We start from the raw sequence: 26,499 nt of genomic DNA, 5'->3' as shown, positions 1-26,499 counted from the left end.
GGTGGAGTGGAGAGACAAGGTGTGTAATTCTGGAGCCAGCAGTAATCGTGGAAGTGGAAGTTAGAAAGAATGAGAGGGTGACTTTATACCAACAGGAATGTAAGTTTTGAGAAAGAAGATAAGCTTCTGTTTGCTCTGGAAGCAAATGGTGAGAGATGCTGTCTTGGAGACCAACTAAAACATTGTGAGGTATTGAGTGAAATAATCAGTAGAACAGAAATGTCAAACGACAGGTGACTTATTGCCATGTAGGGTGTCTCTGAGGAGCTCCACAAACAGTGGGGGCAGTCAGATTTCTCAATGTAGTTCACACTGGAAAAGGAACTTTGAAGACTATTTATGAGGTTAGGAGAGATGCAACAGGAAAAGTCAGTGGTACGGAGATGAGGGGACCGTATGCATGGGTGACTGCTGGTCTTCCACAAACAACCTTGCTTGGACTTGTGTTTCGGAGAGGATATTTCTAAGTGTAATCCCGTGGTCATTTGTGACCAAAGGGAGTTGGACGATTTTGACTGAGGGCTGGCAAACCAGATGACTGCACCAGGCCCCAATCTTGATCTGGCAGAGTTTCTACAGCTGGATGCCCTTCCTAACGCCAACCACTCCGAGAGTGTAGTGAGTGCTTTTTACATGCCACCAGTACGGGTGCCAGTCAGGCGGTACTGGCAATATATGTATATGTATTTATATGTGTGTATTGTCTGTTTTTACATTCTGAGTTCAAATTGCACTGAGGTCGACTTAATGTGGAAAGCATGGGGGTCAGGTCCTTTGAGTGTGTGATGGTGTTGGAGAGGAAAGGAAAAGTTTGACAACAGGATAGAGATGGGGGGGGAGTGATTTGGTGGAGGGACAGGGTGTGTAGGAACGAGAAATTGTGGACAAAAATGCTGTGTGTTGTGGGTGCACTTAAGAAGGGCAAGGGTGGGAGAAGGAAGGAAAGCAATAATGGGAGAATATTGGAGATGACAGAAGAGATAAGACAGTGAGCTGGCAGAATCTTTAGCATGTTGGACAAAATGCTCAGCGGTATTTCGTCTGCTGCTACGTTCTGAGTTCAAATTCCGCAGAGGTCAACTTTGTCTTTCATCCTTTCGGGGTCGATTAAATAAGTACCAGTTACGCACTGGGATCGATGTAATCGACTTAATACCTTTGTCTGTCCTTGTTTGTTCCTTCTGTGTTTAGCCCCTTGTGGGTAGTAAAGAAATAGGTATTTCGTCTGCTGCTACGTTCTGAGTTCAAATTCCACCGAGGTTGACTTTGTCTTTCATCCTTTCAGGGTCAATAAATTAAGTACCAGTTACGCACTGGGGTCGATATATTCGACTTAATCTGTTTGACTGTCCTTGTTTGTTCCTCTCTGTATTTAGCCCCTTGTGGGCAGTAAAGAAATAGGTATTTCGTCTGCCGTTACATTCTGAGTTCAAATTCCGCCGAGGTCGACTTTGCCTTTCATCCTTTCGGGGTCGATTAGATAAGTACCAGTTACGCACAGGTGTCGATGTAATCGACTTAATCCCTTTGTTTGTCCTTGTTTGTCCCCTCTATGTTTAGCCCCTTGTGGGCAATAAAGAAATAAGAAATAAGAAGAGATAGAGGGTGATACACTGGAAGAGCAGGGAGATAGGGGTAGTAGACGAGGGGTAAAGAAGATGCAGTAGGTTGGGGTTTAGGATGCAGAGTGTAAGGACTTTAGTATGGCTAAGGGTAGGAGCGCAGAAAGGGAGCGAGGGGGTTTGCTTTGATGAGGGTGGATGGGTAACTCATCACCATCATCATCATCGTTTCACGTCTGCCTTCTATGCTAGCATGGGTGGGATGTGTCAAATAAATAGACAGGCCATGTGTTGCGGTGAGCAGGTAGACAGACAGCCAGATGGATGAACAAACAGACTGACAGGTAGGATATATAGGAAAGATAAATTGGTAGGTAAGTAGGTAGGCAGATAGGTAGAAAGATAGATGGATGGATGGATGGACAGACAGACAGACAGGTAGAATATGTAGACAGATAAGTTGGTAAGTAGGTAGATAGATAGATAGATGGCTGGATGGATGGATGGATGGACAAACAGACGGACAGAATATAGATAGATAAATTGGTAGACGGACAGACGGACGGACGGAGAGACAGACAGACAGGCAGGCAGGCAGGCAGACAGACAGATGGATGGATGGACAGACAGACAGATAGACAGACAGGTAGAATATATAGACAGATAAATTGGTAGATAGATAGATAGATGGATGGCAGGATGGACAAACAGATAGACAGACAGGTAGATAGATAGATAGATAGATAGATAGATAGATAGATAGATAGATAGATTGATGGATGGATGGACAAACAGACAGACAGATAGACAGACAGGTAGAATATATAGACAGATAAATTGGTAGATAGATAGATATAGATAGATAGATAGATAGATAGATAGATAGATAGATAGACAGACAGACAGAGAGATGGATGAATGGAAGGATGGAAAGACAGAGAGAAAGGTAGGTAGTTCCTATATAAATATGGATATAAATAGAGAGTCTGAGGATGCCAGTCGACAGGGAAACTTTGATGAAATTCATCTTTATCTTAATAAAAAAGAAGCAAATTATATCCTACTTAAAATAAATGTGCTTAGCTGTTTTTATGTATAATTGCACAGGAAACACACACATTAATATGTGTGTGTGTGTGTGTGTGTGTGTATTTATGTATGTACAGAGAAAAAAAGATGAAGTAAATTTACATGTAGCCCAATGTGTGTGTACATATACATATATATATATATATGTATGTATGTATGTATGTACAATTTAGAGATATGTATATTTGTATGTGTGTATATATGTGTATGTTTATATATAAACTAACAGTGTAAATGCACACTCATACAAGCATGTGTGTATGTAAACTATATATGTATGTGGATTGAGATGTAAAGTAGATAGGTAGATACGTAGAAAGGTAGATGGATGGATAGGTGGGTGGGCGGGTGGATGGGTGGATAGATGGATGGATGGATGGGTTGATAGATAGATAGATAGATAGATAGATAGATAGATAGGTAGGCGGGTAGGTGGATGGATAGATGGATGGATGGATAGATGGGTAGATAGATAGATAGATAGATAGATAGAAAGGTAGGCGGGCGGATGGATAGATGGGTGGATGGATGTATGGATGGATAGATGGGTAGATATAAAGATAGATAGATAGGTAGATATGTAGGTAGGTAGGTAGGTAGGTAGGTAGGTAGGTAGATAGATAGATAGATAGATAGATAGATAGATAGATAGATAGATACATACATACATACATACATACATACATACATACATACATACATACATACATACATACATACATACATAAATACATACATACATAAATAGATTTGAGTGTATGAGTAAAGATATATATATATATGTTATACATATATATATATATATATAGAGAGAGAGAGAGAGTAAACAGTAGGAAACGCTGGTGGCATAAGAGTGAGGTGTGAATGAAACAGGTGAGTAGAACAAGATTCTACATGTTCAGACAAGAGGGAAAAAAGTAAATAAATGAAACGAAAACAAAACAAAATAAAATAAATTAAAATGATAGGAAAGCAAGAAATATTCTTCTGAGGTGTTGTACGTTCCAGTTTTTGTTTGTTTATTTATTTATTTATTTATTCGTATTTTTGGTTCCTCCAGGATGTCTGTACAGGTATGTCAGTTATTCCATGTATTTATATTCTGTTGTGTTTGGAACTGACATAACAAATTAACCAACCATTCTGTAACTCACAGACAAACACACGCTCACACACACACACATACAGGCATGGGTGTACGTACACATACACCCACACCGCAACCTGACACTACTATGTAATGGCTACCGTTGATACCCACCCCACCACCACTGCCACCAGTAGTAGTACTGATACTACTACTACAAATGATAATGATAATAATAATAAAAATAATAATAATAATAATAATAATGAGTGGCTGTGTGGTAAGTAGCTTGTTTACCAACCACATGGTTCCGGGTTCAGTCCCACTGCGTGGCACCTTGGGCAAGTGTCTTCTACTACAGCCCCGGGCCGACCAAAGCCTTGTGAGTGGATTTGGTAGACGGAAACTGAAAAGAAGCCCGTCGTATATAAGTATATATATATCTATGCATGTGTGTGTTTGTGTGTCTGTGTTTGTCCTTCCCCCCCTCGCATTGCTTGACAACCGATGCTGGTGTGTTTATGTCCCCGTTACTTAGCGGTTCGGCAAAAGAGACCGATAGAATAAGTACTGGGCTTACAAAGAATAAATGCCGGGGTCGATTTGCTCGACTAAAGGCGGTGCTCCAGCATGGCCGCAGTCAAATGACTGAAACAAGTAAAAGAGTAAAAGAGAGAATCTATATATATATAAACGGCAAAATGTCTGTGTGTGTGTATCCTTTATACAAATCCACAATTTTTCAGTTAGAGGGCTTGCACTTTCTATGGTCATTCAAAACCGTCCAAGGGTGGTCGTGCACATCTTTACATTTCCCCAGTCACCCCGCAAAGCTATTACAAAAAATCAATAGAAGTGACTTTTTTGTGAAAAAAATCACCCTGTTGCACACAAATGGTTGTGATATATGTGTCTGGTGTACCCTTATCAGATGGATAGTCATGATGGGTAGACTGGGCTTTGTATCATTGTACCCCACTGTCACTTTGATGGCATGCACCACTCTCAATAATAATAATTCTTTTACTATTGGCACAAGGCCTGAAATTTTGGGGAAAGGGGATCAAGGTGATTACACTGACCCCTGTTGTGGTGTGAACTGACACCCTGACATGTGACTGTCAGTGGACTGGATTAGTCTTATAAATTGACAAGCCAGATGACAGTTGAGGTGGAACAGTGAGATTGTTAGCCTCATTATTGATTCTGCATTGAGTACTGTGCAAATGGTTATAAGATAACCAGCTCTTGTTACATTGCTTATTGTTATACAGTTGTATTTGGTACTATTACACACACACACATCATATTACATGCCACCGGCATGTAAAAAGCACCATCCGAATGTGGCCGATGCCAGCGCCACCATGACTGGCTTCTGTGCCAGTGGCACATAAAAAGCACCAACCGATCATGGCCGCTGCCAGCCTTCCCTGGCACCTGTGCCGGTGGCATGTAAAAAGCTCCCACTACACTCTTGGAGTGGTTGGCATTAGGAAGGGCATCCAGCTGTAGAAACACTGCCAGATCAAGATTGGAGCCTGGTGCAGCCTCCTGGCTTCACAGACCCCGGTCAAACTGTCCAACCCATGCTAGCATGGTTAACGGACGTTAAACAATGATGATGATGATATAACAACCTCAGTGCTTAACTGGTACTTTTTTTATTGACCCCGAAAGGATGAATGGTAAAATTGACCTCAGTGGAAGTTAAATTCAGAATATAAAATTAGATGATACACACACACACATACATATATGTATGGAGTGGCTGTGTGGTAAGTAGCTTGCTAACCAACCACATGGTTCCGGGTTCAGTCCCACTGCGTGGCATCTTGGGCAAGTGTCTTCTGCTATAGCCCTGGGCCGACCAATGCCTTGTGAGTGGATTTGGTAGACGGAAACTGAAAGAAGCCTGTCGTATATATGTATATATATGTATGTATGTGTATTTGTCCCCCCAGCATTGCTTGACAACCGATGCTGGTGTGTTTACGTCCCCATCATTTAGCGGTTCGGCAAAAGAGACCGATAGAATAAGTACTGGGCTTACAAAGAATAAGTCCCAGGGTCGATTTGCTCGACTAAAGGCGATGCTCCAGCATGGCCGCAGTCAAATGACTGAAACAAGTAAAAGAGTAAAGAGTATATAAAGGGGAAAGATCCCCTTTGGTCACAAATGACTATGGAGTTACACTTAGAAAGATCCCTTCTGACACACAAGTCCGGGTAAGGTTGTTTGTGGAAGACCAGCAGTCGTCCACGTATACCAGTCTTCCCATTTCCATACCACTGATGTTGTCCAAGGGAAAGGCAAAGGTTGATACAGCTTGGCACCAGTGTTGTGATAACCCATGAAGCAATGTGAAGTAAAGTGTCTTGCTCAAGAACACAACATACAGCCTGGTCCTGAAATCAAACTCAAAACCTCATGATTGTAAACCCGATGTTCTAACCACTGAGCCATGTACCTTCACTACACGCATTCTTTGATCAGAGACTTTTATGGAAGACACTGGCCTATGCTCATGTCACGTAAAGAGCACCATTTGAACATTGGGCCCCACAAATCAAATACAACTGCCATCAGACAATTCACAAAGAACTCTTGAAAAATTTCAAAAAAAACCCAAAAAAACAACAATAAACCAAAAACAACCAATCAAAAATTCTTTATTTTATGGAGAAAGAAAAAGAAAAAAAAAAAAAGAAAAAACTAATCAAAAGCAGAGAAAAACCTGAAAATTGAGTTTTAAAAATGTTGATTGTAGTGATGATGTTGGAACTTGCAATTAAAAACTAATTAAATTATGTAAGAAGATACAAAATAATTAGAAAAATGAATAAATTTTGCCCACATCTCAAACCTCCTCCGAAAATCTCATCTGAAACCTCATTAGAATGATTTATCACAAGGGTGGAGACAGAATAATCTACATCTTTTCTATCCACACACACTATACATACATGCATAAGTATATATACATATATATAAGAATTTTTTGCGTTATAAGATAAAAAACCAAGGCTGTATAGATATTAGAGCATTTATAGATAGTTGTAAGACCTATCTATAAATGCTCTAATATCTACACAGCCTTGGTTTTTTATCTTATAACGCAAAAAATTCTTATATACACACGCTGACATAGAACCAACGTTGAACCCTTTATTCACAAAATTACCGAATCTGGAACTTAACTATGATCTGTCTATAGCACTTATTCAGCATTACCTGACACCCTTGGGTCTCAATGAAACCATTATCTCTTATAACCTCAACTTCTCGCTATAAATATATATACATACACACAAGATGTGTGTGTATGATATATAAGTGGGTCCCAACCTGGGGTCCACAATGGTAGTACTGGGATTCTATGAACTAAATGCTGTCATGCTGGTGAGACACATATTGGAGTACGGGATTCAAGCCTCTTCTCCTTATCTCCTCAAAGACATACAGCATCTCGAAAGAGTCCAGAAGCTGGCTACCCGCATGGTTCTTGGTCTCAAGAATTTGTCTTACGAAGAAAAGCTGAAGACGCTCGACCTTTATTCTCTAGAAAAACGCCGCCGCCGTGGTGATCTCATTCTCGCTCACAACATCATAAGTGGAAAGTGTAACCTCTCGAAAGAGCTGTTCTTCACTCCTGCTCCAGAGAGTCGGCTGCGGGGTCATTCCGAAAAGCTCTACCTGCGACGATTTCATCTCAATCGAAGGAGAGGAACTTTCTCCGTCCGGGTTGCGGATCCATGGAACAAGCTGCCAGACGAGATGGTGAAGATGCCGATGACCGCTTTGTTCAAAGTCTCCCTTGACCTCAAGTGGCCTGAACTCTTTACATGAACACCACCCTGTACATATCTCCATGTCCCCCTACATGGCCTTGCTTTTTGTTTTTTGAGCCAAAAATTAACTAACTAACTAACTAATTAACTAAATAAATTTAAAATTTAACACACACACACAAGGATAAGCATATTAAATGGGGTCCATGGGAAAACTCATTAAAATGAAAGGTCTAGGGACCACTGTGAAAAGGGCGGGAACCACTGATATACAGGGTGGCACAAAAGTAGGTTTACAGTTTTTCAACTCGCCTGTCCGCTTCCATATATTAACAGTTTAGATTTTAATTATAAAAAAAAATATGAAACCATTATTCTATGCTCTACTCTTTTTACTTGTTTCAGTCATTTGACTGCGGCCATGCTGGAGCACTGCCTTTAGTCGAGCAAATCAACCCCGGGACTTATTCTTTGTAAGCCCAGTACTTATTCTATCGGTCTCTTTTACTGAACCGCTAAGTGACGGGGACGTAAACACACCAGCATCGGTTGTCAAGCAATGCCAGGGGGACAAACACAGACACACAAACATATACACACACATACATATACATACGACAGGCTTCTTTCAGTTTCCGTCTACCAAATCCACTCACAAGGCATTGGTCGGCCCGGGGCTATAGCAGAAGACACTTGCCCAGGATGCCACGCATCTATGCTAATTTAGTTAATTGTCAAATAGAAATTTAAATGCAATAAAATGCTTTAAAAGAAATTTAAAGGGCCCACGTGATAACTGTAAACCTAGTTTTGGGCCACCCTGTCTATATAATCAAACATATACACATACATAATTATACACTACTGATTGTATATACTCCACCAAAATAATGATGATGATGAGGAAGATAATAAGAACAAAGGCAAGAGGGGGTAGATGATATGGAAAGTTTTTATTTTTATTTATATATATTTATATTTCACACGTACAGAAAATAAAACTACGTACAAATACCACAGTCAGCTCAATATCATTGTTGCTTTTACTGTTGTGATCATCATCATCATCACTGTCAAGAGCAAACATCTCCTTTCTTATTCCTACTTTTTAATTCCACCTTCGTCAACTGACGGTGGGCTCACTTCATCTCCTCCTCCTCCGCCTCCTCCTGTTGCTACCTATCATAATTGCACCTGCCGCATTGGTTTCAAGTCAGCTGACACCTGCAATGAAAAAAATAAGTAATTCAATAAATAAAGCCAAGTGAAATCAGAATCATGGCCAACGCTGGCGGCACGTAATTGGCACGTGTGCCAGTGGAATGTAAAAAGCATCTAAACGACATACTGATAAGTCAAAATACAGTTTGTAAGATTCATCCTCTTAGAGCCCATTGGAGGGTACTTAAAGGACACATCTAAACCATTTCACTACAGTTGTCAATTGTGGAACACGACTGTCACTACATAACCCTGAGGATTGTGTAACGCATGAAAGTACTAGTTTATTTCAATATTGTAAAATTGTAAAAATCGTAAATAATAAAACATGAAAATCAGACTAAGTTGGAATTTCATTGATTAATATATCCTTCTATACACAATAATATAAACTTGGATAGGAGTGGCTGTGTGGTAAGTAGCTTGCTTACCAACCACATAGTTCCGGGTTCAGTCCCACTGCGTGGCAGCTTGGGTAAGTGTCTTCTGCTATAGCCTCGGGCCGACCAAAGCCTTGTGAGTGGATTTGGTAGACGGAAACTGAAAGAAGCCTGTCGTATATATGTATTTATATATATATGCATGTGTGTGTGTGTGTATGTTTGTGTGTCTGTGTTTGTGCCCCCAACATAGCTTGACAACCGATGCTGGTGTGTTTACATCCCTGTCACTTAGCGGTTTGGCAAAAGAGACCGATAGAATGAGTACTGGGCTTACAAAGAATAAGTGCCGGGGTTGATTTGCTCGACTAAAGGCGGTGCTCCAGCATGGCCACAGTCAAATGACTGAAACAAGTAAAAAGAGAAAAAAAAACTATCTATGTGTAAATATGATATATTCAAGAGTTAAGGAATGGAGTGGATAAAATTCAGACTACAGAACCTCCAAAGTGGAAAATATCCAAGTGGAGTGTATACTGCAGGCTACTCTTCAGGTCAAGGGTATCTTGATTTGATGAAGTTTACATTACCATTAGGGGTCCCATGTTACTGACTGAATCATCCATGGAGGATTCAATCAGAATGCGTAGAGAGCACACTTTGACTGGAGAATATAATTGTGAAGGACCTTTTGTTCCTGAAGGCTGTTTTTTAATATTTTCTACGGATTGCTTGAAGCTCACTTTCTTACTACACCTCAATTCTTGGATCATACATTTATATATATATATCGTTGCTATTATGCAAAAGTGTCGTAAGTCCGATGCTGGTGTGTTTATGTCCCTGTCACTTAGCGGTTCGGCAAAAGAGACCGATAGAATAAGTACTGGGCTTACAAAGAATAAGTCCCAGGGTCGATTTGCCCGACTAAAGGCGGTGCTCCAGCATGGCCGCAGTCAAATGACTGAAACAAGTAAAAGAGAAAGAGTATATATAAATGGCAAAATGTCTGTCTGTGTGTTTGTCCTTTATACAAATCCGCCGCCGCCGTGGTGATCTCATTCTTGCTCACAACATCATAAGCGGAAAGTGTAACCTTCCTAACGCCAACCACTCCGCGAGTGTAGTGGGTGCTTTTTACGTGCCACCCGCACAGGTGCCAGATGGAGCTGGCAAATGGCCACGAACAGATGGTGCTTTTACGTGCCACCGGCACGGAGGCCAAGCGAGGCTGGCAATGGACACGAACGGATGGTGCTTTTACGTGCCACCGGCACGGAGGCCAGTCAGGGTGGCGCTGGCAACGGCCCCGAATGGATGGTGCTTTTTACGTGCTACCGGCACGGGGGCCAGGCGAGGCTGGCAACGGCCCCGAACGGATGCTGATTTTTACGTGCCACCGGCACGGGGGCCAGGCAAGACTGGCAACGGCCCAAAATCGTCTGTATAGGCTTTTACATTAAACATGGACACCTGATCATTCCTTACCTTAAACATACAACCTGTTTTCTCAACAATATCTTCAACACTGAAACCTTCCCCAAGTTCTATAAGGGTCATCCCTATTTCAGGGTTGATTTCAAAAACTGCTTTCTCTGTAATAATCATGTCGACACATCGTTTACCAGTCAAAGGGAGGGAGCATTCGTTCAGAATTTTGTAAGTGCCATCCTGAAAGAGAGAGAGAGAGAAAAAAACAAGAAAAAGGTTACATTTTACAAAAAATGTTTGTGTCATAAGAATATTTATAAAACTTTCAGGAGAACATGAAGAAATTCTGTTTTTGGAACAGTGGATCTCGAAGCATACATAAAGCTATAAATGACAGCATTAGGTAGAAAATCTCATTTTGGAAAGAACAAGTCAACCCAATATTTACACACTGTATAACAAAATTTTTAGTTTTTTTTTTTTTTTTTTGAAAATTTGACGGAAGGTTTTTTAATTTAGACTTAGCACTATGACCTGGCAACGCCGGTCATAGTCTAGTGCATGCATATACAGCTGCGTGCTTGCGCACATACACGCAAGTACTGTCCAAATCTCTGACCAATCACATACAGCTAGCTGGCATTCAATTGGTGTATCAAGTTTCGGGTATTTTGATTGGGTTTTGGATAGTAAATTCACAAAAAAGTCACTTCTGTTGATTTTTTTAATGGCTTTGCGGGGTGACTGGGGAAATGTAAAGATGTGCATGACCACCCTTGGACGGTTTTGAATGACCATAGAAAGTGCAAGCCCTCTAACTGAAAAATTGTTAGTTAGTTAGTTAATTATTTGGCTCAAAAAGCAAAAAGCAAGGCCATGTAGGGGGACATGGAGTTATGTACAGGATGGTGTTCGTGTAAAGAGTTCAGACCACTTGTGGTCAAGGGGGACTTTGAACCGAGCGGTCGTCGGCACCTTTACTATCTCATCCGGCAGCTTATTCCACGGTTCCGCAACCCAGACGGAGAAAGCCCCACTCCTTTGATTGAGATGAAATCGTCACAGATAGAGCTTTTCGGAATGACCCCGCAGCCGACGTTCTGGAGCAGAAGTGAAGAACAGCTCTTTCGAGAGGTTACACCTTCCGCTTATGATGTTGTGAGCAAGAATGAGATCACCACGGTGGCGTCGGATTTGTATAATGGACACACACACAGACAGACATTTTGCCGTTTATATATACTCTTTCTCTTGTTTCAGTCATTTGACTGCGGCCATGCTGGAGCACCGCCTTTAGTCGGGCAAATCGACCCCGGGACTTATTCTTTGTAAGCCCAGTACTTATTCTATCGGTCTCTTTTGCCGAACCGCTAAGTGACGGGGACATAAACACACCAGCATCGGTTGTCAAGCAATGCTAGGGGGACAAACACAGACACACAAACACACACACATACATATATATATATATATATATACATATATACGACAGGCTTCTTTCAGTTTCCGTCTACCAAATCCACTCACAAGGCATTGGTCGGCCTGGGGCTATAGCAGAAGACACTTGCCCAAGATGCCACGCAGTGGGACTGAACCTGGAACCATGTGGTTGGTAAAGAAGCTACTTACCACACAGCCACTCCTGCACCTATATATATAGAGAGATTACTTTAAAACAAAGTTGGTTTCTTAGAACCAAAGACAGGCAAAGTGCACATTGGTATTAAAAAGGGTCAAACATCTCACCTGTGTGTGCAGGTGTTAATATACCACAAATGACAGCCGGTGCTAACTTACCTTGGCATTATGTTCCATGGTTACGATGACTTTGGTGTTTTTACTGGACACAAGATCCATAGCACCTCCCATACCTTTCACCATTTTACCCTACCAAAAGAAAAAAAAAACATCAACAACAACAACAACAACAATACTTTCTATTATAGGCACAAGGCCTGACATTTTTTGGAGGGTGGGGGAAGGGGGTCAGCCAAACACACTGACTCAAACACTTGGTCGGCGCTTATAGTAATAATCATAATGGTTTCAATTTTTGGCACAAGGCCAGCAATTTCAGAAGAGGGGCAAGTTGATTTACATTGACACCCACCCCCCGCCCAACTGGTATTTATTTTGCCAAGGTGGCGAGCTGGCAGAAACGTTAGCACGCTGGGCGAAATGCTTAGCGGTATTTCGTCTGCCGTTACGTTCTGAGTTCAAATTCCGCCGAGGTCGGCTTTGCCTTTCATCCTTTCGGGATCGATTAAATTAAGTACCAGTTACGCACTGGGGTCGATGTAATCGACTTAATACCTATGTCTGTGCTTGTTTGTCCCCTCTGTGTTTAGCCCCTTGTGGGTAGTAAAGAAATAGGTATTTATTTTGCCAACTCCAAAAGGATAAAAAGCAGAGGTTTGAGCTGAGAACAACAGAAAGATAGATGTAATACCACTAGGCATTTCACCTTAATAACAACAACAACAACAATAATAATAATAATAATAATAATAAATAATAATAATAATCCTTTTTACTGAAGGCACAAGGCCTCAAATTTGGGGGAAAGGACTAAGTCGATTACATCGACCCCAGTGCGCAACTGGTACTTATTTAATTGACCCCCGAAAGGATGAAAGGCAAAGTCAACTTTAGTGGAATTTGAGCTCAGAACATGAAGACAGATGAAATGCTGCTAAGCATTTTTTCCAGCTTGCTGATGGCTTTGCCAGCATGTTGCCTTAATAATAATAATTATCTTTTCTTCTATAGGCACAAGGGCTGAAATTACAGTGGGAGGGGGACTAGTCAATTACATTGAAACCCACCTCCCCCAGTGTATAACTGGTACTTATTTCATGAACAAAGAAAGGCAAAGTCAACCCCGCAGAATTTGAACTCAAAACATAAAGACAAACAAAATTCTACTAAGTATTTTGCATGGTTTGTTAATACTTTTACCAGCCAGCTACCTTGACAACAGCAACAAGAACAATAATAATAATCCTTTCTCGGTGACACATAAAAAGCACCATTGGAGCATGGCCAATGCCAGTGCTGTCTGACTGGCACCTGTGCCGGTGGCATGTAAAAAGCACCATTGGAGCGTGGCCAATGCCAGTGCCACCTGACTGGCTCCATGCTAGTGGCACATAAAAAGCACCCACTACACTCTCAGAGTGATTGGCGTTAGGAGGGGCATCTAGCTGTAGAAACATTGCCATCATGGAAAGTGGACGTTAAATGATGACGATAATGATAACTGAAATCATCACTATGGGCACAGGACCTGAAATTTTGGGCAGGATTAAGTCAATTACATCAACCTCAGTAACTGGTATTTATTTCATCAGCCCCGTCAACCTTGGCGGGATTTGAACTCAGAATATAAAGACATGAAATGTTGCTAAGCATTCTGTCAGACATGGTAATTCTCGCAGCTCACCGCCTTAACAATAACCATAAGAAGGTGAAAGTTGGTGAGCTGGCAGAAACGTCAGCACGCCAGGCGAAATTCTTAGCAGTATTTCATCTGTCTTTACGTTCTGAGTTCAAATTCTGCCGAGGTCGACTTTGCCTTTCATCCTTTCGAGGTCGATAAATTAAGTACCAGTTACGCACTGGGGTCGATGTAATCGACTTAATCCATTTGTCTGTCCTCGTTTGTCTGTCCTTGTTTGTCCCCTCTGTGTTTAGCCCCTTGTGGGTAGTAAAGAAATAGGTATTTCGTCTGTCTTTACGTTCTGAGTTCAAATTCTGCCGAAGTCGACACTGCCTTTCATCATTTCAGGATCGATAAATTAAGTACCAGTTACGCACTAGGGTCAATATAATCAACTTAATCCGTTTGTCTGTCCTTGTTTGTCCCCTCTGTGTTTAGCCCCTTGTAGGCAGTAAAGAAATAAGGTAGACTTTGCCTTTCATCCTTTCAGGTTCAATAAATTAAGTACCAGTTGTGTACTGGGGTCGATCTAATTGACTGGCCCCGTCCCCCAAAATTTCAGGCCTTGTGCCTAGAGTAGAAAAGAATAACCATAATAAGATGAACTACACTGGATGTCGACCTCCTAGCTTCCCACTGTTAAATCATTCAAGAGAGAAGTCTCATTCAACATTCACAATATTCCTCATGATTAAAGATTAAAAGGTCTTTCTTAATACATCTGGTTAACATGATTTTTCATGTTATAACTTAGCAGTTTAGTAAAAGAGACCGATAGAATAAGTACCAGGCTCATAAATAAAAAAATAAGTATAGGGTTCGATTCATTCAAGTAAAATTCCTCAAGGCAGTGCTCCAGCATGGCCACAGTCAAATGACTGAAACAAGTAAAAGGATTTATGTACGGATGTGAGAGTTTGTCTTTGTACCCCACTGTAGTTTGGCAAATGGTGTTGATTTTTTTTTATGTCCCTATTTCTGTATTACCCACAAGGGGCTAAACATAGAGGGGACAAACAGGGACAGACATAGGTATTAAGTCGATTACATCGACCCCAGTGCGTAACTGGTACTTAATTTATCGACCCCGGAAGGATGAAAGGCAAAGTCGACCTCGGCGGAAATTGAACTCAGAACATAACAGCAGACGAAATACCGCTAAGCATTTCGCCCGGCGTGCTAACGATTCTGCCAGCTTGCCGCCTTATTTTTTTTTATGTCCCTGTCATTCAGTTGTAGAATGATGGGGACAGGCTTGAAAAAATATAAATAATTTCTAGGGCTGATGTGTTTGACTAAACCCTTCAAGGTAGAGCCCCAGCATGGCCACAGAATAATGACTGAAACAAGCTGAAAAAACTGTGATTCATATGGTAAGAGAATATACACCCTTAAATCTTAAGTGAATCTTTGACACACTGACAGGGGGCATAAAAGAAAAGAAAAATGAAACCAGCTTGGTTGATCATAGTAGGGTGCTTTGAGTCATGGGCATGCTGGATCTGGGCTGTCCTGGGGCTAAACGACAACCCTGTGGGTCATGGAGATTGAGATAGAAAATCAGTAGAAAGACAGAACAGAACTTACAGGAATCATCCAATTTGCCAAATCTCCATACTGTGAGACTTGCATCGCTCCAAGAACTGTAAGTCCAATATGACCCCTGGTGGGAGATAATTGATAGAGATAGAGATGGAGAGACGGAGATGGGCAGATGGACAGACCGAGGGACGGTCAGAAAGATGAACAAATGGACAGATAGATGGGCAAAAGCACAAACAGATGGACAAACATGGTCGGACAGACAGATGGACAGATGGCCCAATAGATGGACGACTGGGTAGACAGACAGATGGACGGTAGGACAGATGGATGAATGGACAAATAGAGACACTGACAGATGGATAGACAGTAGGAACAACAGAAGAATGGACAGATGGACGGTCAGACAGATGAACAAATGGACAAACATGGATCAAACAGATGGACAAACATGGACGGACAGACAGGTGGACAGATGGTCCAATAGATGGACGATTGGGTAGACAGACATGGATGACTCGACAGATGGATGAATGGACAAATAGAGATACAGAGAGATGGATGGTCAGATAGATGGATGGGAAAAAGCACAAACAGATGGACAAATATGGATGGACAGATGGCTCAATAGATGGACGATTGGATAGACAGATAGATGGACGGTAGGACAGATGGATGAATCAACAGATGGATGAATGGACGAACAGACAGGTAGACAGATGGTCCAATAGATGGACGATTGGATAGATGGATGGTCAGACAGATGGATAGACAGTAGGAACAACAGAAGAATGGGCAGATGGATGGTCAGACAGATGGACAAATGGACAGATGGATGGAAGAACAGACAAACAAACAAACAGACAGAGATAAACATACAGAAATAAATAGATAGACAGACAGATACATCTGTGTGAGTGTGTATGCATGTAAATGTGTGTGTATATGAAAAGAAAGATGGGTAGACAAGGATGGACAGATATACACAGTGTACTAGGGCACTGTATATATATATATATATATATATATATATATAGTAAGCTCGTTATCATCATTAATATTACAAATTGACAGAGAGTCAACTAGACAGACAGTTAGGTAGGTAGGTAGGTTGATACAAAAATAAAATAGACAAATACCTTGACGGATAGAAGATAAATATACAGAGACAAAGAGACTGGCAGAAAGATAGGCGGATGGATGGATGGGTGGATGGATGGATGGATGGAAAGAGAAAGAGAGAAAAAGAAAGACATGCAGATAGATAGGGAGACATATAGACATATAGACAGATCTGTAGACAGATAGATAGACAGATGGACAGACAGACAGACGGACGGACAGGCAAGCAGGCATACAGGCAAGCAGGCATACAGGCAGACAGACAGACAGACAGGCAGGCAGGCAGACAGACAGACAGACAGACAGACAGACAGACAGACAGACAGACAGACAGACAGACAGACAGACAGACAGACAGACAGACAGACAGACACAGACAGACAGACAGACAGACAGACAGACAGACAGACAGACAGATATGGACAAATAGAGTGACAGACAGACATTGATAGATAAACAGATACACAGATTAGACAGACAGACAGACAGATGTCGATAGACAAACAGATGGATGTGGAGTAATAAGAGATGGGAAGAAGAAATAATGGAGAACAGAAAACTAGGGATGGAGAAATTGTGGAAGGGTAGGAGGCAGCAGTGGGTTGTAGGGGACGAAGGGGGAAGACAAAGGACTGGAAATTGGGTGAAGAGAAGTTGTAAGGGTTTACAGTGAGAAAAAAACAATTAAGGGACAATTAAACAAGTAACTTACCCTCGAATCATAGCAAACGACTCATCGCTGGAGAAGAAGGAACTTCCAGCAATATTTGTTACTGTTTCTTTACCAGCATTGATGAGGTCGGCATCTTCTTCACCAGGTAAGGGAAATGGTCCCTAGGGAGAGAAAGAGAAATGTAGGGTGTAAAAGGGAGAAATCTCTTTAAAGACATGGAGTGGCTGTGTGGTAAGTAGCTTGCTTGCTTGCCAGCCACATGGTTCCGGGTTCAGTCCCACTGCGTGGCACCTTGGGCAAGTGTCTTCCACTATAGGCCTCAGGCCGACCAACGCATTGTGAGGGGATTTGGTAGACGGAAACTGAAAGAAGCCCATCGTATATATGTATGTATGTATATATATATATATATATCGGCGCAGGAGTGGCTGTGTGGTAAGTAGCTTGCTTGCCAGCCACATGGTTCCGGGTTCAGTCCCACTGCGTGGCACCTTGGGCAAGTGTCTTCCACCATAGCCTCAGGCTGACCAAAGCCTTGTGAGGGGATTTGGTAGATGGAAACTGAAAGAAGCCCATCATATATATCATCATCATCATTGTTTAACATCCGTTTTCCATGCTAGCATGGGTTGGACGGATATATATGTATGTATGTATGTATGTATGTATGTGTATGTGTGTGTATGTTTGTGTGTCTAAAAAATTAGTTGTAGGATCGACTACTTACGACTAGCTAGCGCGGATGCGCGTGTGCGCGCACCGGGACCACTGTTCGCTAGTAGTACCGAAGAGGGTTTGCAGAAAGATCCGCATTTACTCAAAGACAGGCTGAAGTATATAAATGACAGTCGACCACTGGAAAAGGCCAAGAACGTGAAACGACATCGCGGACGAAACAAGGGAAATGTCGACAGCACTGAAAGAGTTACACTTAATTATAAAAGAATATATCAAGGGAGGTAATTACCCAGTATTGGTTACTTCCCTTGAACCAAGCCGTGGCTGCGATAATAAAAAAAAACCCCATTGTAGTTGAATATTTCGTTTTGGGATTTGGCTTGCAAGATTCTTTATGCGAGTTCGTGTATTGAAGCATATTTTGTTGTCTGGGGAGAGTCATTTTCTTTTTGTGCCTTATAATGTAACACACTCACCGGTAAAATTTCCACTTATTTCTTATTTTTATTTTCCTAAAATTTTCGTTGCGTCTTGCAAAAACCTTTTCAATAGTCTTGACTCTATTTAGTTATATACACTGCTTTCCCTTTTGTGTGTTTGTGCGCATGTGTGTGAGTCAGTGTGTGTGTGTGTATGTGTGTGTGTATGGCGTGGCTGCGTGGTAAGAAGTTTGCTTCCCAACCACATGGTTCCAGGTTCGATACCACTGTGTGGGACCTTGGGCAAGTGACTTTTAATTCGCTGAAGGATATTCTGAAATGTTGCCGACAGGTGGTATTACCACAAGTCGACTATAAAAAGCAGTGTACCGTGCAATTCTCTCTCTTTGCCTGGGTCTCTCTGGCACTTTCTCTCTCGTGCTTAACTTTTTACCTATCTCCTGGCCGCTCAACTTGTGCGGTCATGCACAGCTAAACTGAGACCTCTAAGTTACAGTTAGCAACTTTATCGTGGCAACCACAACACAGAACACACCATAAAAGAAACCTACATGTTGGCTTCCTCACTAACTGTCTTTTACTATAGCCTCAGGCTGACCAAAACCTTGTGAGTGGATTTGGTAGACAGAAACTGAAAGAAGCCTGTCGTGTGTGTGTGTGATATAGGTGCACCCATAGCTGCATGGTAAAGAAGCTTCTTTCCCAATAATATGGTCTTGGGTTCAGTTCCACTGCACAGTACCTCGGGCAAATGTCTTCCACTATATTCCTGGACCAACTAATGTCTTGATGTCTTGTGAGTGAATTTGGGAGACAGAAACTTTGTGGACGCCCAATGTACATACATATATGATGATGATGGTGTGTGTGTGTGTGTCCTCTTTCCTCCACCATTTTACAATGTGTGATGGTTTGCTTATGTCCCAGTGGTTAGGGCAGCGGACTCGCGGTCATAGGATCGCGGTTTCGATTCCCAGACCGGGCGTTGTGAGTGTTTATTGAGCGAAAACACCTAAAGCTCCACGAGGCTCTGGCAGGGGATGGTGATGATCCCTGCTGTACTCTTTCACCACAACTTTCTCTCACTCGTACTTCCTGTTTCTGTTGTACCTGTATTTCAAAGGGCCGGCCTTGTCACTCTCTGTGTCACGCTGAATATCCCCGAGAACTATGTTAAGGGTACACGTGTCTGTGGAGTGCTCAGCCACTTACACGTTAATTTCACGAGCAGGCTGTTCCGTTGATTCGGATCAACCGGAACCCTCGTCGTCGTAACCGACGGAGTGCTTCCATGTCCCCATAACTTAACAGTTCAGCAAAAGAGACTGAAAGCATTAAGTACCAAAGTTAAAAATAAGTGCTGGATTTGATTTGTTCGACTAAAACCCTTTGAGGTAATGATCACGCTCGAATGGTGCTTTTTTCGTGCCACCGGCACAGAAGCCAGTCAGCCGCTCTGGCAACGATCATGCTCAGATGGTGCTCTTAGCGCTCCACTAGCACAGATGCCAGTCATTGAATTTGTGAATTTGATTTGATTTCGATTTCATTTGCCTCAACAGGTCTTCGCAAGCAGAGTTTAGTGTCCAATGATTGAAACTAGTAAAAGATAGAAGTGGGTACTGCGTTTTTGCGATGGTGATGTCAAGTTTATTTATGTCTCCTGTAAACAATATGTCTTGTAGCTTGGTAGAAGTGTGAAAACCAGTGGAATAAAAGATGAGAGGTTTACTCAGAAAACAAGTGAGTGTTAGCAACAGAAAGAGCACCCAGCCAACAAATATTTTCTCAGTAAGTCTTGGTCATTCCTCTACTATTACAGAGAAAATTGACACAAAAACAATGATGATGATGAGGAGGAAGTGGAGAAAAGCATGCATTAATCACACAGGGTGATGGTGGGCAGAATGCTTTTGGTAATAAAGCTGTTTAGAGTTCGCCCAGGCCCAAAACAACAATAGAAAACATCAGAGGAACAGCGATGCTTACCAAACCAAGGATTCCGTTCTCGCTTTGTAAGTGGACTGTGATGCCAGGTGCGATGAAGTTGCTGGCTAACATTGGCATACCGATTCCAAGATTCACTAGTTTGCAGAGAGTTAAGGAGAGTAAATCAAAAGCTCTTTACCTGTGTGTGTGTGTGTGTGTGTGTGTGCAAGAATGGATCAGATTGATTCAAACGGGAAAGAAGTCCATCATTGTTAAAGGGACAAGGACTGTAAATGCATTTCGGGCGATTGGTGAGGTGGTGGAAGGAATAAAGGGAAAAGTAAGGGAATGTAGAAGGATTGTAAGAGGATGTAGATGATTATAGAATGATAGTAGGGAGATTTAAAGGGTTGTAGAGGAAATGTAGGGAATTGTGAAGAGATTGTAGGCAAATGAGGAGGGTTGTAGAGGGATTGTAGGGAAATGTAAAGAGCTGTAGTGGGATTCATCATCATCATCATCATCATCATTTAATGTCTGCTTTCCATGCTAGCATGGGTTGGACAAATTGACTGAGGGCTGGCAAACCAGATGGCTGCACCAGGCTCCAATCTTGATCTGGCAGAGTTTCTACAGCTGGATGCTCCTCCTAACGCCAACCACTCCGAGAGTGTAGTGGGTGCTTTTACGTGCTGCTCTGGCAACTATCAAGCTCGGATGGTGCTCTTAGCACCCTATTAGCACAGGGCTCAAGTGCCAGTAAGGCGACACTGGTAACGATCACGCTCGAATGGTGCCTTTTACGTGCCACCGGTATGGAAGCCAGTTAGCCGCTCTGGCAATGATCACGCTCGGATGGTGCTCTTAGCACTCTTACTAGCACGGGGCTCAAGTGCCAGTAAGGCGACGCTGGTAACGATCACACTCGAATGGTGCCTTTTACGTGCCACTGGCACTGAAGCCATTTAGCCACTCTGTTAACGATCACACTTGTATGGTGCTCTTTGCACCCCGCTAGCACGGATGCCAGTCATCGAAACACTTCTAAAGGATTGTAGGGAAACGTGAATTGTAAGATACTGCATGGATATGTAGGGGCTGTAGAAGGATTGTTGGGAATTGAGGAAGATTGTTAAGACATTGTAGGGAAATGCAGAGAATTGTAGAGGGGTTGTAAAAGAAATGCAGAGGAATTATAGGGGATTGTAGAGGGGAAAGTAGGGAAATGTAGATGATTATAGAATGATGGTAGGGATTATAGGGAATAAAGGAAATGTAGAGGGATTATAAAGAAATGGTAAAGGATTGTACAGGGATGCAGAAGATCATAAACAGATTGTAGGGAGAGTGTTGGAGAATGTAGAGAATTGTGGGGAAGTGTAGAGATTTATAGAAGGATTGTAGAAAAATGCAGAGGAATGTAGAGAGATTTTAGGGAGACATAGAGGATTGTAGAGGAATTGTAGAGGAATGTAAAGGAGTTGTGAATGACAGTAGATAGACTGTATCAGATAGAAGAGTTATCATAGGGAAAATACAAGGGATTGGAGGAAAAGGTAGAGGAATCATACAAAAGTGTGTAAGGACCACAGGGGACAGTGGAAAGTTATTATAGGGAAATGTAAAAGAGTGAGAACGAAAAAGGTGTTTTGGTGCAACATTTGATAAATTTCAATGCAACTCGACCTACCAATGACTCAGGTCTCTGCCTCATCATACCGCAACAACAACAACAACACAAACAATAATTTGGAGATTAAAAGGCAGTGGAAAGGATACCATACATGCCGTCTGTGAACTCGACAGCCACTCGTTTTATTATCCGTTCTCGTAGTTTTGCAGCAGGAGATGGAGGTTTCGAATCTGCTTTGCCTTCTTTCCTCAAACGTAAACGCTGATCAGAGAAAGAGAAAGAATGAGAGAGAGAGAAAGAATTAGAGAGAGAGAAATAATGAGAGAAAGAGAAAGAATGAGAGAGAGAGAGAATGAGAAAGAGAGAGAGAGAATGGGAAAGAGAGAGAGAGAGAGAAAGAATGAGAGAGAGAGAGAGAAAGAATGAGAGAGAGAGAGAAAGAATGAGAGAGAGAGAAAGAAAGAATGAGAGAGAGAGAGAGAGAAAGAATGAGAGAGGAGAAAGAATGAGAGAGAGAGAGAGAAAGAATGAGAGAGGAGAAAGAATGAGAGAGAGAGAGAGAAAGAAGAGAGAGAGAGAAGAATGAGAGAGGAGAAAGAATGAGAGAGAGAGAGAGAAAGAAGAGAGAGAGAGAGGAGAAAGAATGAGAGAGAGAGAGAGGAAAGAATGAGAGAGAGAGAGAGAAAGAATGAGAGAGAGAGAGAGAAAGAATGAGAGAGAGAGAGAGAAAGAATGAGAGAGAGAGAGAAAGAATGAGAGAGAGAGAGAGAAAGAATGAGAGAGGAGAAAGAATGAGAGAGGAGAGAGAAAGAATGAGAGAGAGAGAAAGAAAGAATGAAAGAGAGAGAGAGAGAGAATGATAATATTTGACTGCCATCAAGAAATTGATAGAAAGACAGATTTATGTCTGTAAGTCTGAGTATGTATACATATGAGGGGGTGCCGAAAAGTTACTGGCTTTAAGGATATCGCGACAGGCCTGGCTGGAGGCCCACCCTTCTGAGTTCATTTACAGGGCTTAGAAAAACTGAAGGGCCACTACAATGAGAGAATGAATCTGAGAGAGGAATATGTTGAACAAAACCATAATTAACTGATCCCCCTGTATTTTCTTTTACTCAAAGCCAGGAACTTTTCAGCACACCCTTGTAGGTATGCGTTTGTGTGTGGCTATAAGGGTCTTTGACTCTTATTTCTAGAAATGTAGGTGCTACAATACACCTTCAGTCACTATTTGGGACAACTGAATTCTTCCTTTTTGGTTTTACATTGCATCTAATCATCTTCGTTATTTTATATATATATATATATATATATATGTCCGTTGCCAGCCTCGCCTGGCCCTTGTGCCGGTGGCACATAAAAAGCACCATCCGTTCGTGGCCGTTTGCCAGCTCTGTCTGGCACCTGTGCGGGTGGCACGTAAAAAGCACCCACTACACTCACGGAGTGGTTGGTGTTAGGAAGGGCATCCAGCCGTAGAAACACTGCCAGATTTGACTGGGCCTGATGAAACCTTCTGGCTTCACAGACCCCAGTAGAACCGTCCAACCCATGCTAGCATGGAAAACGGACGCTAAACGACGATGATGATGATGATATATATATGTATCATCATCATCATCGGTTAACGTCTGCTTTCCATGCTAGCATGGGTTGGACGATTTGACTGAGGACTGGCGAACCAGATGGCTGCACCAGGCTCCAATCAGATCTGGCAGAGTTTCTACAGCTGGATGCCCTTCCTAACACCAACCACTCCGAGAGTGTAGTGGGTGCTTTTACATGCCGCCGGCATGAGGGCCAGTCAGGCAGTACTGGCAACAGCCACGCTTAAATGGTATTTTTTATGTGCCACCAGTACAAGTGCCAGTAAGGTGACGCTGGTAACAATCACACTCGAATGGTGCTTTTTTCGTGCCACCGGCACAGAAGCCAGTCAGCTGCTCTGGCAATGATCATGCTCAGATGGTGCTCTTAGCGCTCCACTAGCATGGATGCCAGTCATTGAATTTGATTTCAATTTTGATTTCATTTGCCTCAACAGGTCTTTGCAAGCAGGGTTTAGTGTCCAATGAAGGAAAGGTACGCATAAGTGGGCTGGTTACACCCCTGGCATAGGCCACGGGCTATGGGCTTGCCGGGTCTTCTCATGCACAGCATATTTCCAAAGGTCTCAGTCACTAGTCGTTGCCTCGGTGCGACAATAACTAGTGACCCCCACACAAAATGTTGGCCCTTGGTTTTCTGATATTCTCTACTTGCATATAACTTATCAGCAGTCATTCACGTGTAAACATTTTAAATCATGGAGTCTGATTTGAGGAAGCTTTGGTTACTATTTCTAAGTTATTTCTCTGAGGTTAGGGACTGAAGTGCAGCAGGGGGCTGGGGGAACAGGGAGCAAAAAGGAAAGGAGGGAAGAGAACCTTACTTCGATTCGTTTCTCGTAGTGGGACCCTTGGATTACTCTTTGGACGTAGATGTGCGGCAGATGAATGTCTTCGGGGGCAAATGCACCAACATCAACAATTTCTTCAACTTCGGCTATTGTTATTTGGCCAGCTTTGGCCATTGGTGGGTTGAAGTTCCTTGCTGTCTTTCTGGACACAGAGAAAAAAAAAAAAAGAGATCTTCATCATAACAATCATTGACAACAACATTCAACACCATCATCATCATCAACAACACCATCACCAGTACCAACATCATCATCAACATCACTATCATTATAATCAAGAACACCATCACCATCATCATATCAATCAACAATACTATTGTCATCATCATCACCAACATAATAAACCACAATACCATCAACATTACCATCATCATCAATATCATTATAACCATGAACACCATCATCATCATCATTATCATAAAAAGCACTGGTGCTGGTGCCACATAAACAAGCACCCAGCACACTCTGTGGAGTGGTCAGCATTAGGAAGGGCATCCAGCTGTAGAAACCCTGCCACAACGGACAATGGGAGCCTGGTGTGGCCTCTGCCAGCCGGCCTTTCCAGCTCCTGTCAAACCATCCAGCCCAAGTTACCATGGAAAACAGGCATTAGACAATGATGATGATGATGATGATGATGTGCGTTCTGGGTTCAAATCACGTCGAGGTCAACTTTGCCTTTCATGCTTTCAGGTTTTGGTAAACAAAATGAACCAATCAAGAGTGACAGAATAGCAGAACCGTTATGCAGAAAGGACAAAGTCGGAAGCACAGGTAACTGTCAGCCTTGCCCAGGTATGAAAAGCCATGACGGGGAAGGGGTGTGGACAGGATGTAGACCATGTCACATACTCCAGTACGGTGGTTCCCAAAGTGGGTGGTATTGATCTCCTGGGGGGAGTGGAAAGTTCCTAGGGGGACGTTAAAGGAAAGTGGGGTAATAATGGGGTGGCGTTTCATGTAAAAACAACAAAATAATGGGTTCGTGAGGTTAAGATTTATTTGTGAAATACGGTTGGTTTGAATTTGCTTCAGAAAGAGGTCTGTGATTGTGATGGTCAGTTGGGGGTGGGAGTGCTAGGAATGTGGCCTGGGTGTCAAGGGGGTGGCAGTCCATAAAAGTTTGGGAATTGACCGACTGACCACAGATAACAGTAATTGACTGACTGACTGACCACAGATAAGATACAGTAATTGACTGACTGACCACAGATAAGATACAGTAATTGACTGACTGACCACAGATAAGATACAGTAATTGACTGACTGACCACAGATAAGATACAGTAATTGACTGACTGACCACAGATAAGATACAGTAATTGACTGACTGACCACAGATAAGATACAGTAATTGACTGACTGACCACAGATAAGATACAGTAATTGACTGACTGACCACAGATAAGATACAGTAATTGACTGACTGACCACAGATAAGATACAGTAATTGACTGACTGACCACAGATAGATACAGTAATTGACTGACTGACCACAGATAAGATACAGTAATTGACTGACTGACCACAGATAAATACAGTAATTGACTGACTGACCACAGATAAGATACAGTAATTGACTGACTGACCACAGATAAGATACAGTAATTGACTGACTGACCACAGATAATACAGTAATTGACTGACTGACCACAGATAAGATACAGTAATTGACTGACTGACCACAGATAAGATACAGTAATTGACTGATTGACCACAGATAAGATACAGTAATTGACTGACTGACCACAGATAAGATACAGTAATTACTGACTGACCACAGATTAGTGGAAGGGTGTATAAGAGAGACAGAGAGAGAGACACTTACCGAAATATAAGGTTACCAGCTCTGTCAGCCTTCCAGGCTTTTATGAGGGCGTAGTCACCTGTGATGGCTTCTTCCATTATGTAGTTTACACCATTAAATACTCTATTCTGGAAGATAAGGTACATAGATAGATAGACAGAAAGATATATATACAGATATATAAAGACAGAGGTGAGAGAGTTAGTGAGACTG

At 42.2% G+C, this 26,499-nt stretch overlaps 1 protein-coding gene and 1 long non-coding RNA gene across 3 annotated transcripts in view; one reads left to right on the top strand and one right to left on the bottom strand.

Moving 5' to 3' along the window:
• Positions 1-267: 267 nt before the first annotated feature.
• LOC118767701 lies at positions 268-9,089 on the top strand. Its single transcript, XR_005003618.1, has 3 exons — positions 268-278; positions 4,592-4,593; positions 8,968-9,089. It is a non-coding gene; the product is annotated as an uncharacterized LOC118767701 (long non-coding RNA).
• Positions 8,465-26,499, bottom strand: part of LOC115224055 (succinyl-CoA:3-ketoacid coenzyme A transferase 1, mitochondrial) — a 44,476-nt gene continuing 26,441 nt past the window's right edge. Inside the window, exons 6-14 of one of the 2 annotated variants that reach the window (XM_029794855.2) lie at positions 26,308-26,414; positions 24,453-24,621; positions 22,165-22,279; positions 20,446-20,540; positions 17,378-17,499; positions 15,589-15,664; positions 12,360-12,449; positions 10,620-10,802; positions 8,465-8,754 (exon numbers count right to left, since the gene is read on the bottom strand). In XM_029794855.2, coding sequence (XP_029650715.1) covers positions 8,713-8,754; positions 10,620-10,802; positions 12,360-12,449; positions 15,589-15,664; positions 17,378-17,499; positions 20,446-20,540; positions 22,165-22,279; positions 24,453-24,621; positions 26,308-26,414 — 999 coding nt within the window. In that variant the 3' untranslated portion in view covers positions 8,465-8,712. Of the gene's footprint in view, positions 8,755-10,505; positions 10,803-12,359; positions 12,450-15,588; positions 15,665-17,377; positions 17,500-20,445; positions 20,541-22,164; positions 22,280-24,452; positions 24,622-26,307; positions 26,415-26,499 lie in introns of those variants that run through there. The other variant, XM_036512707.1, reaches the window with a different exon arrangement.

The sequence above is a fragment of the Octopus sinensis genome, linkage group LG24, assembly GCF_006345805.1.
Source record: "Octopus sinensis linkage group LG24, ASM634580v1, whole genome shotgun sequence".
Classification (NCBI taxonomy): Eukaryota; Metazoa; Mollusca; class Cephalopoda; order Octopoda; family Octopodidae; genus Octopus; species Octopus sinensis.
This window is presented reverse-complemented; position numbering and strand designations above follow the sequence as displayed.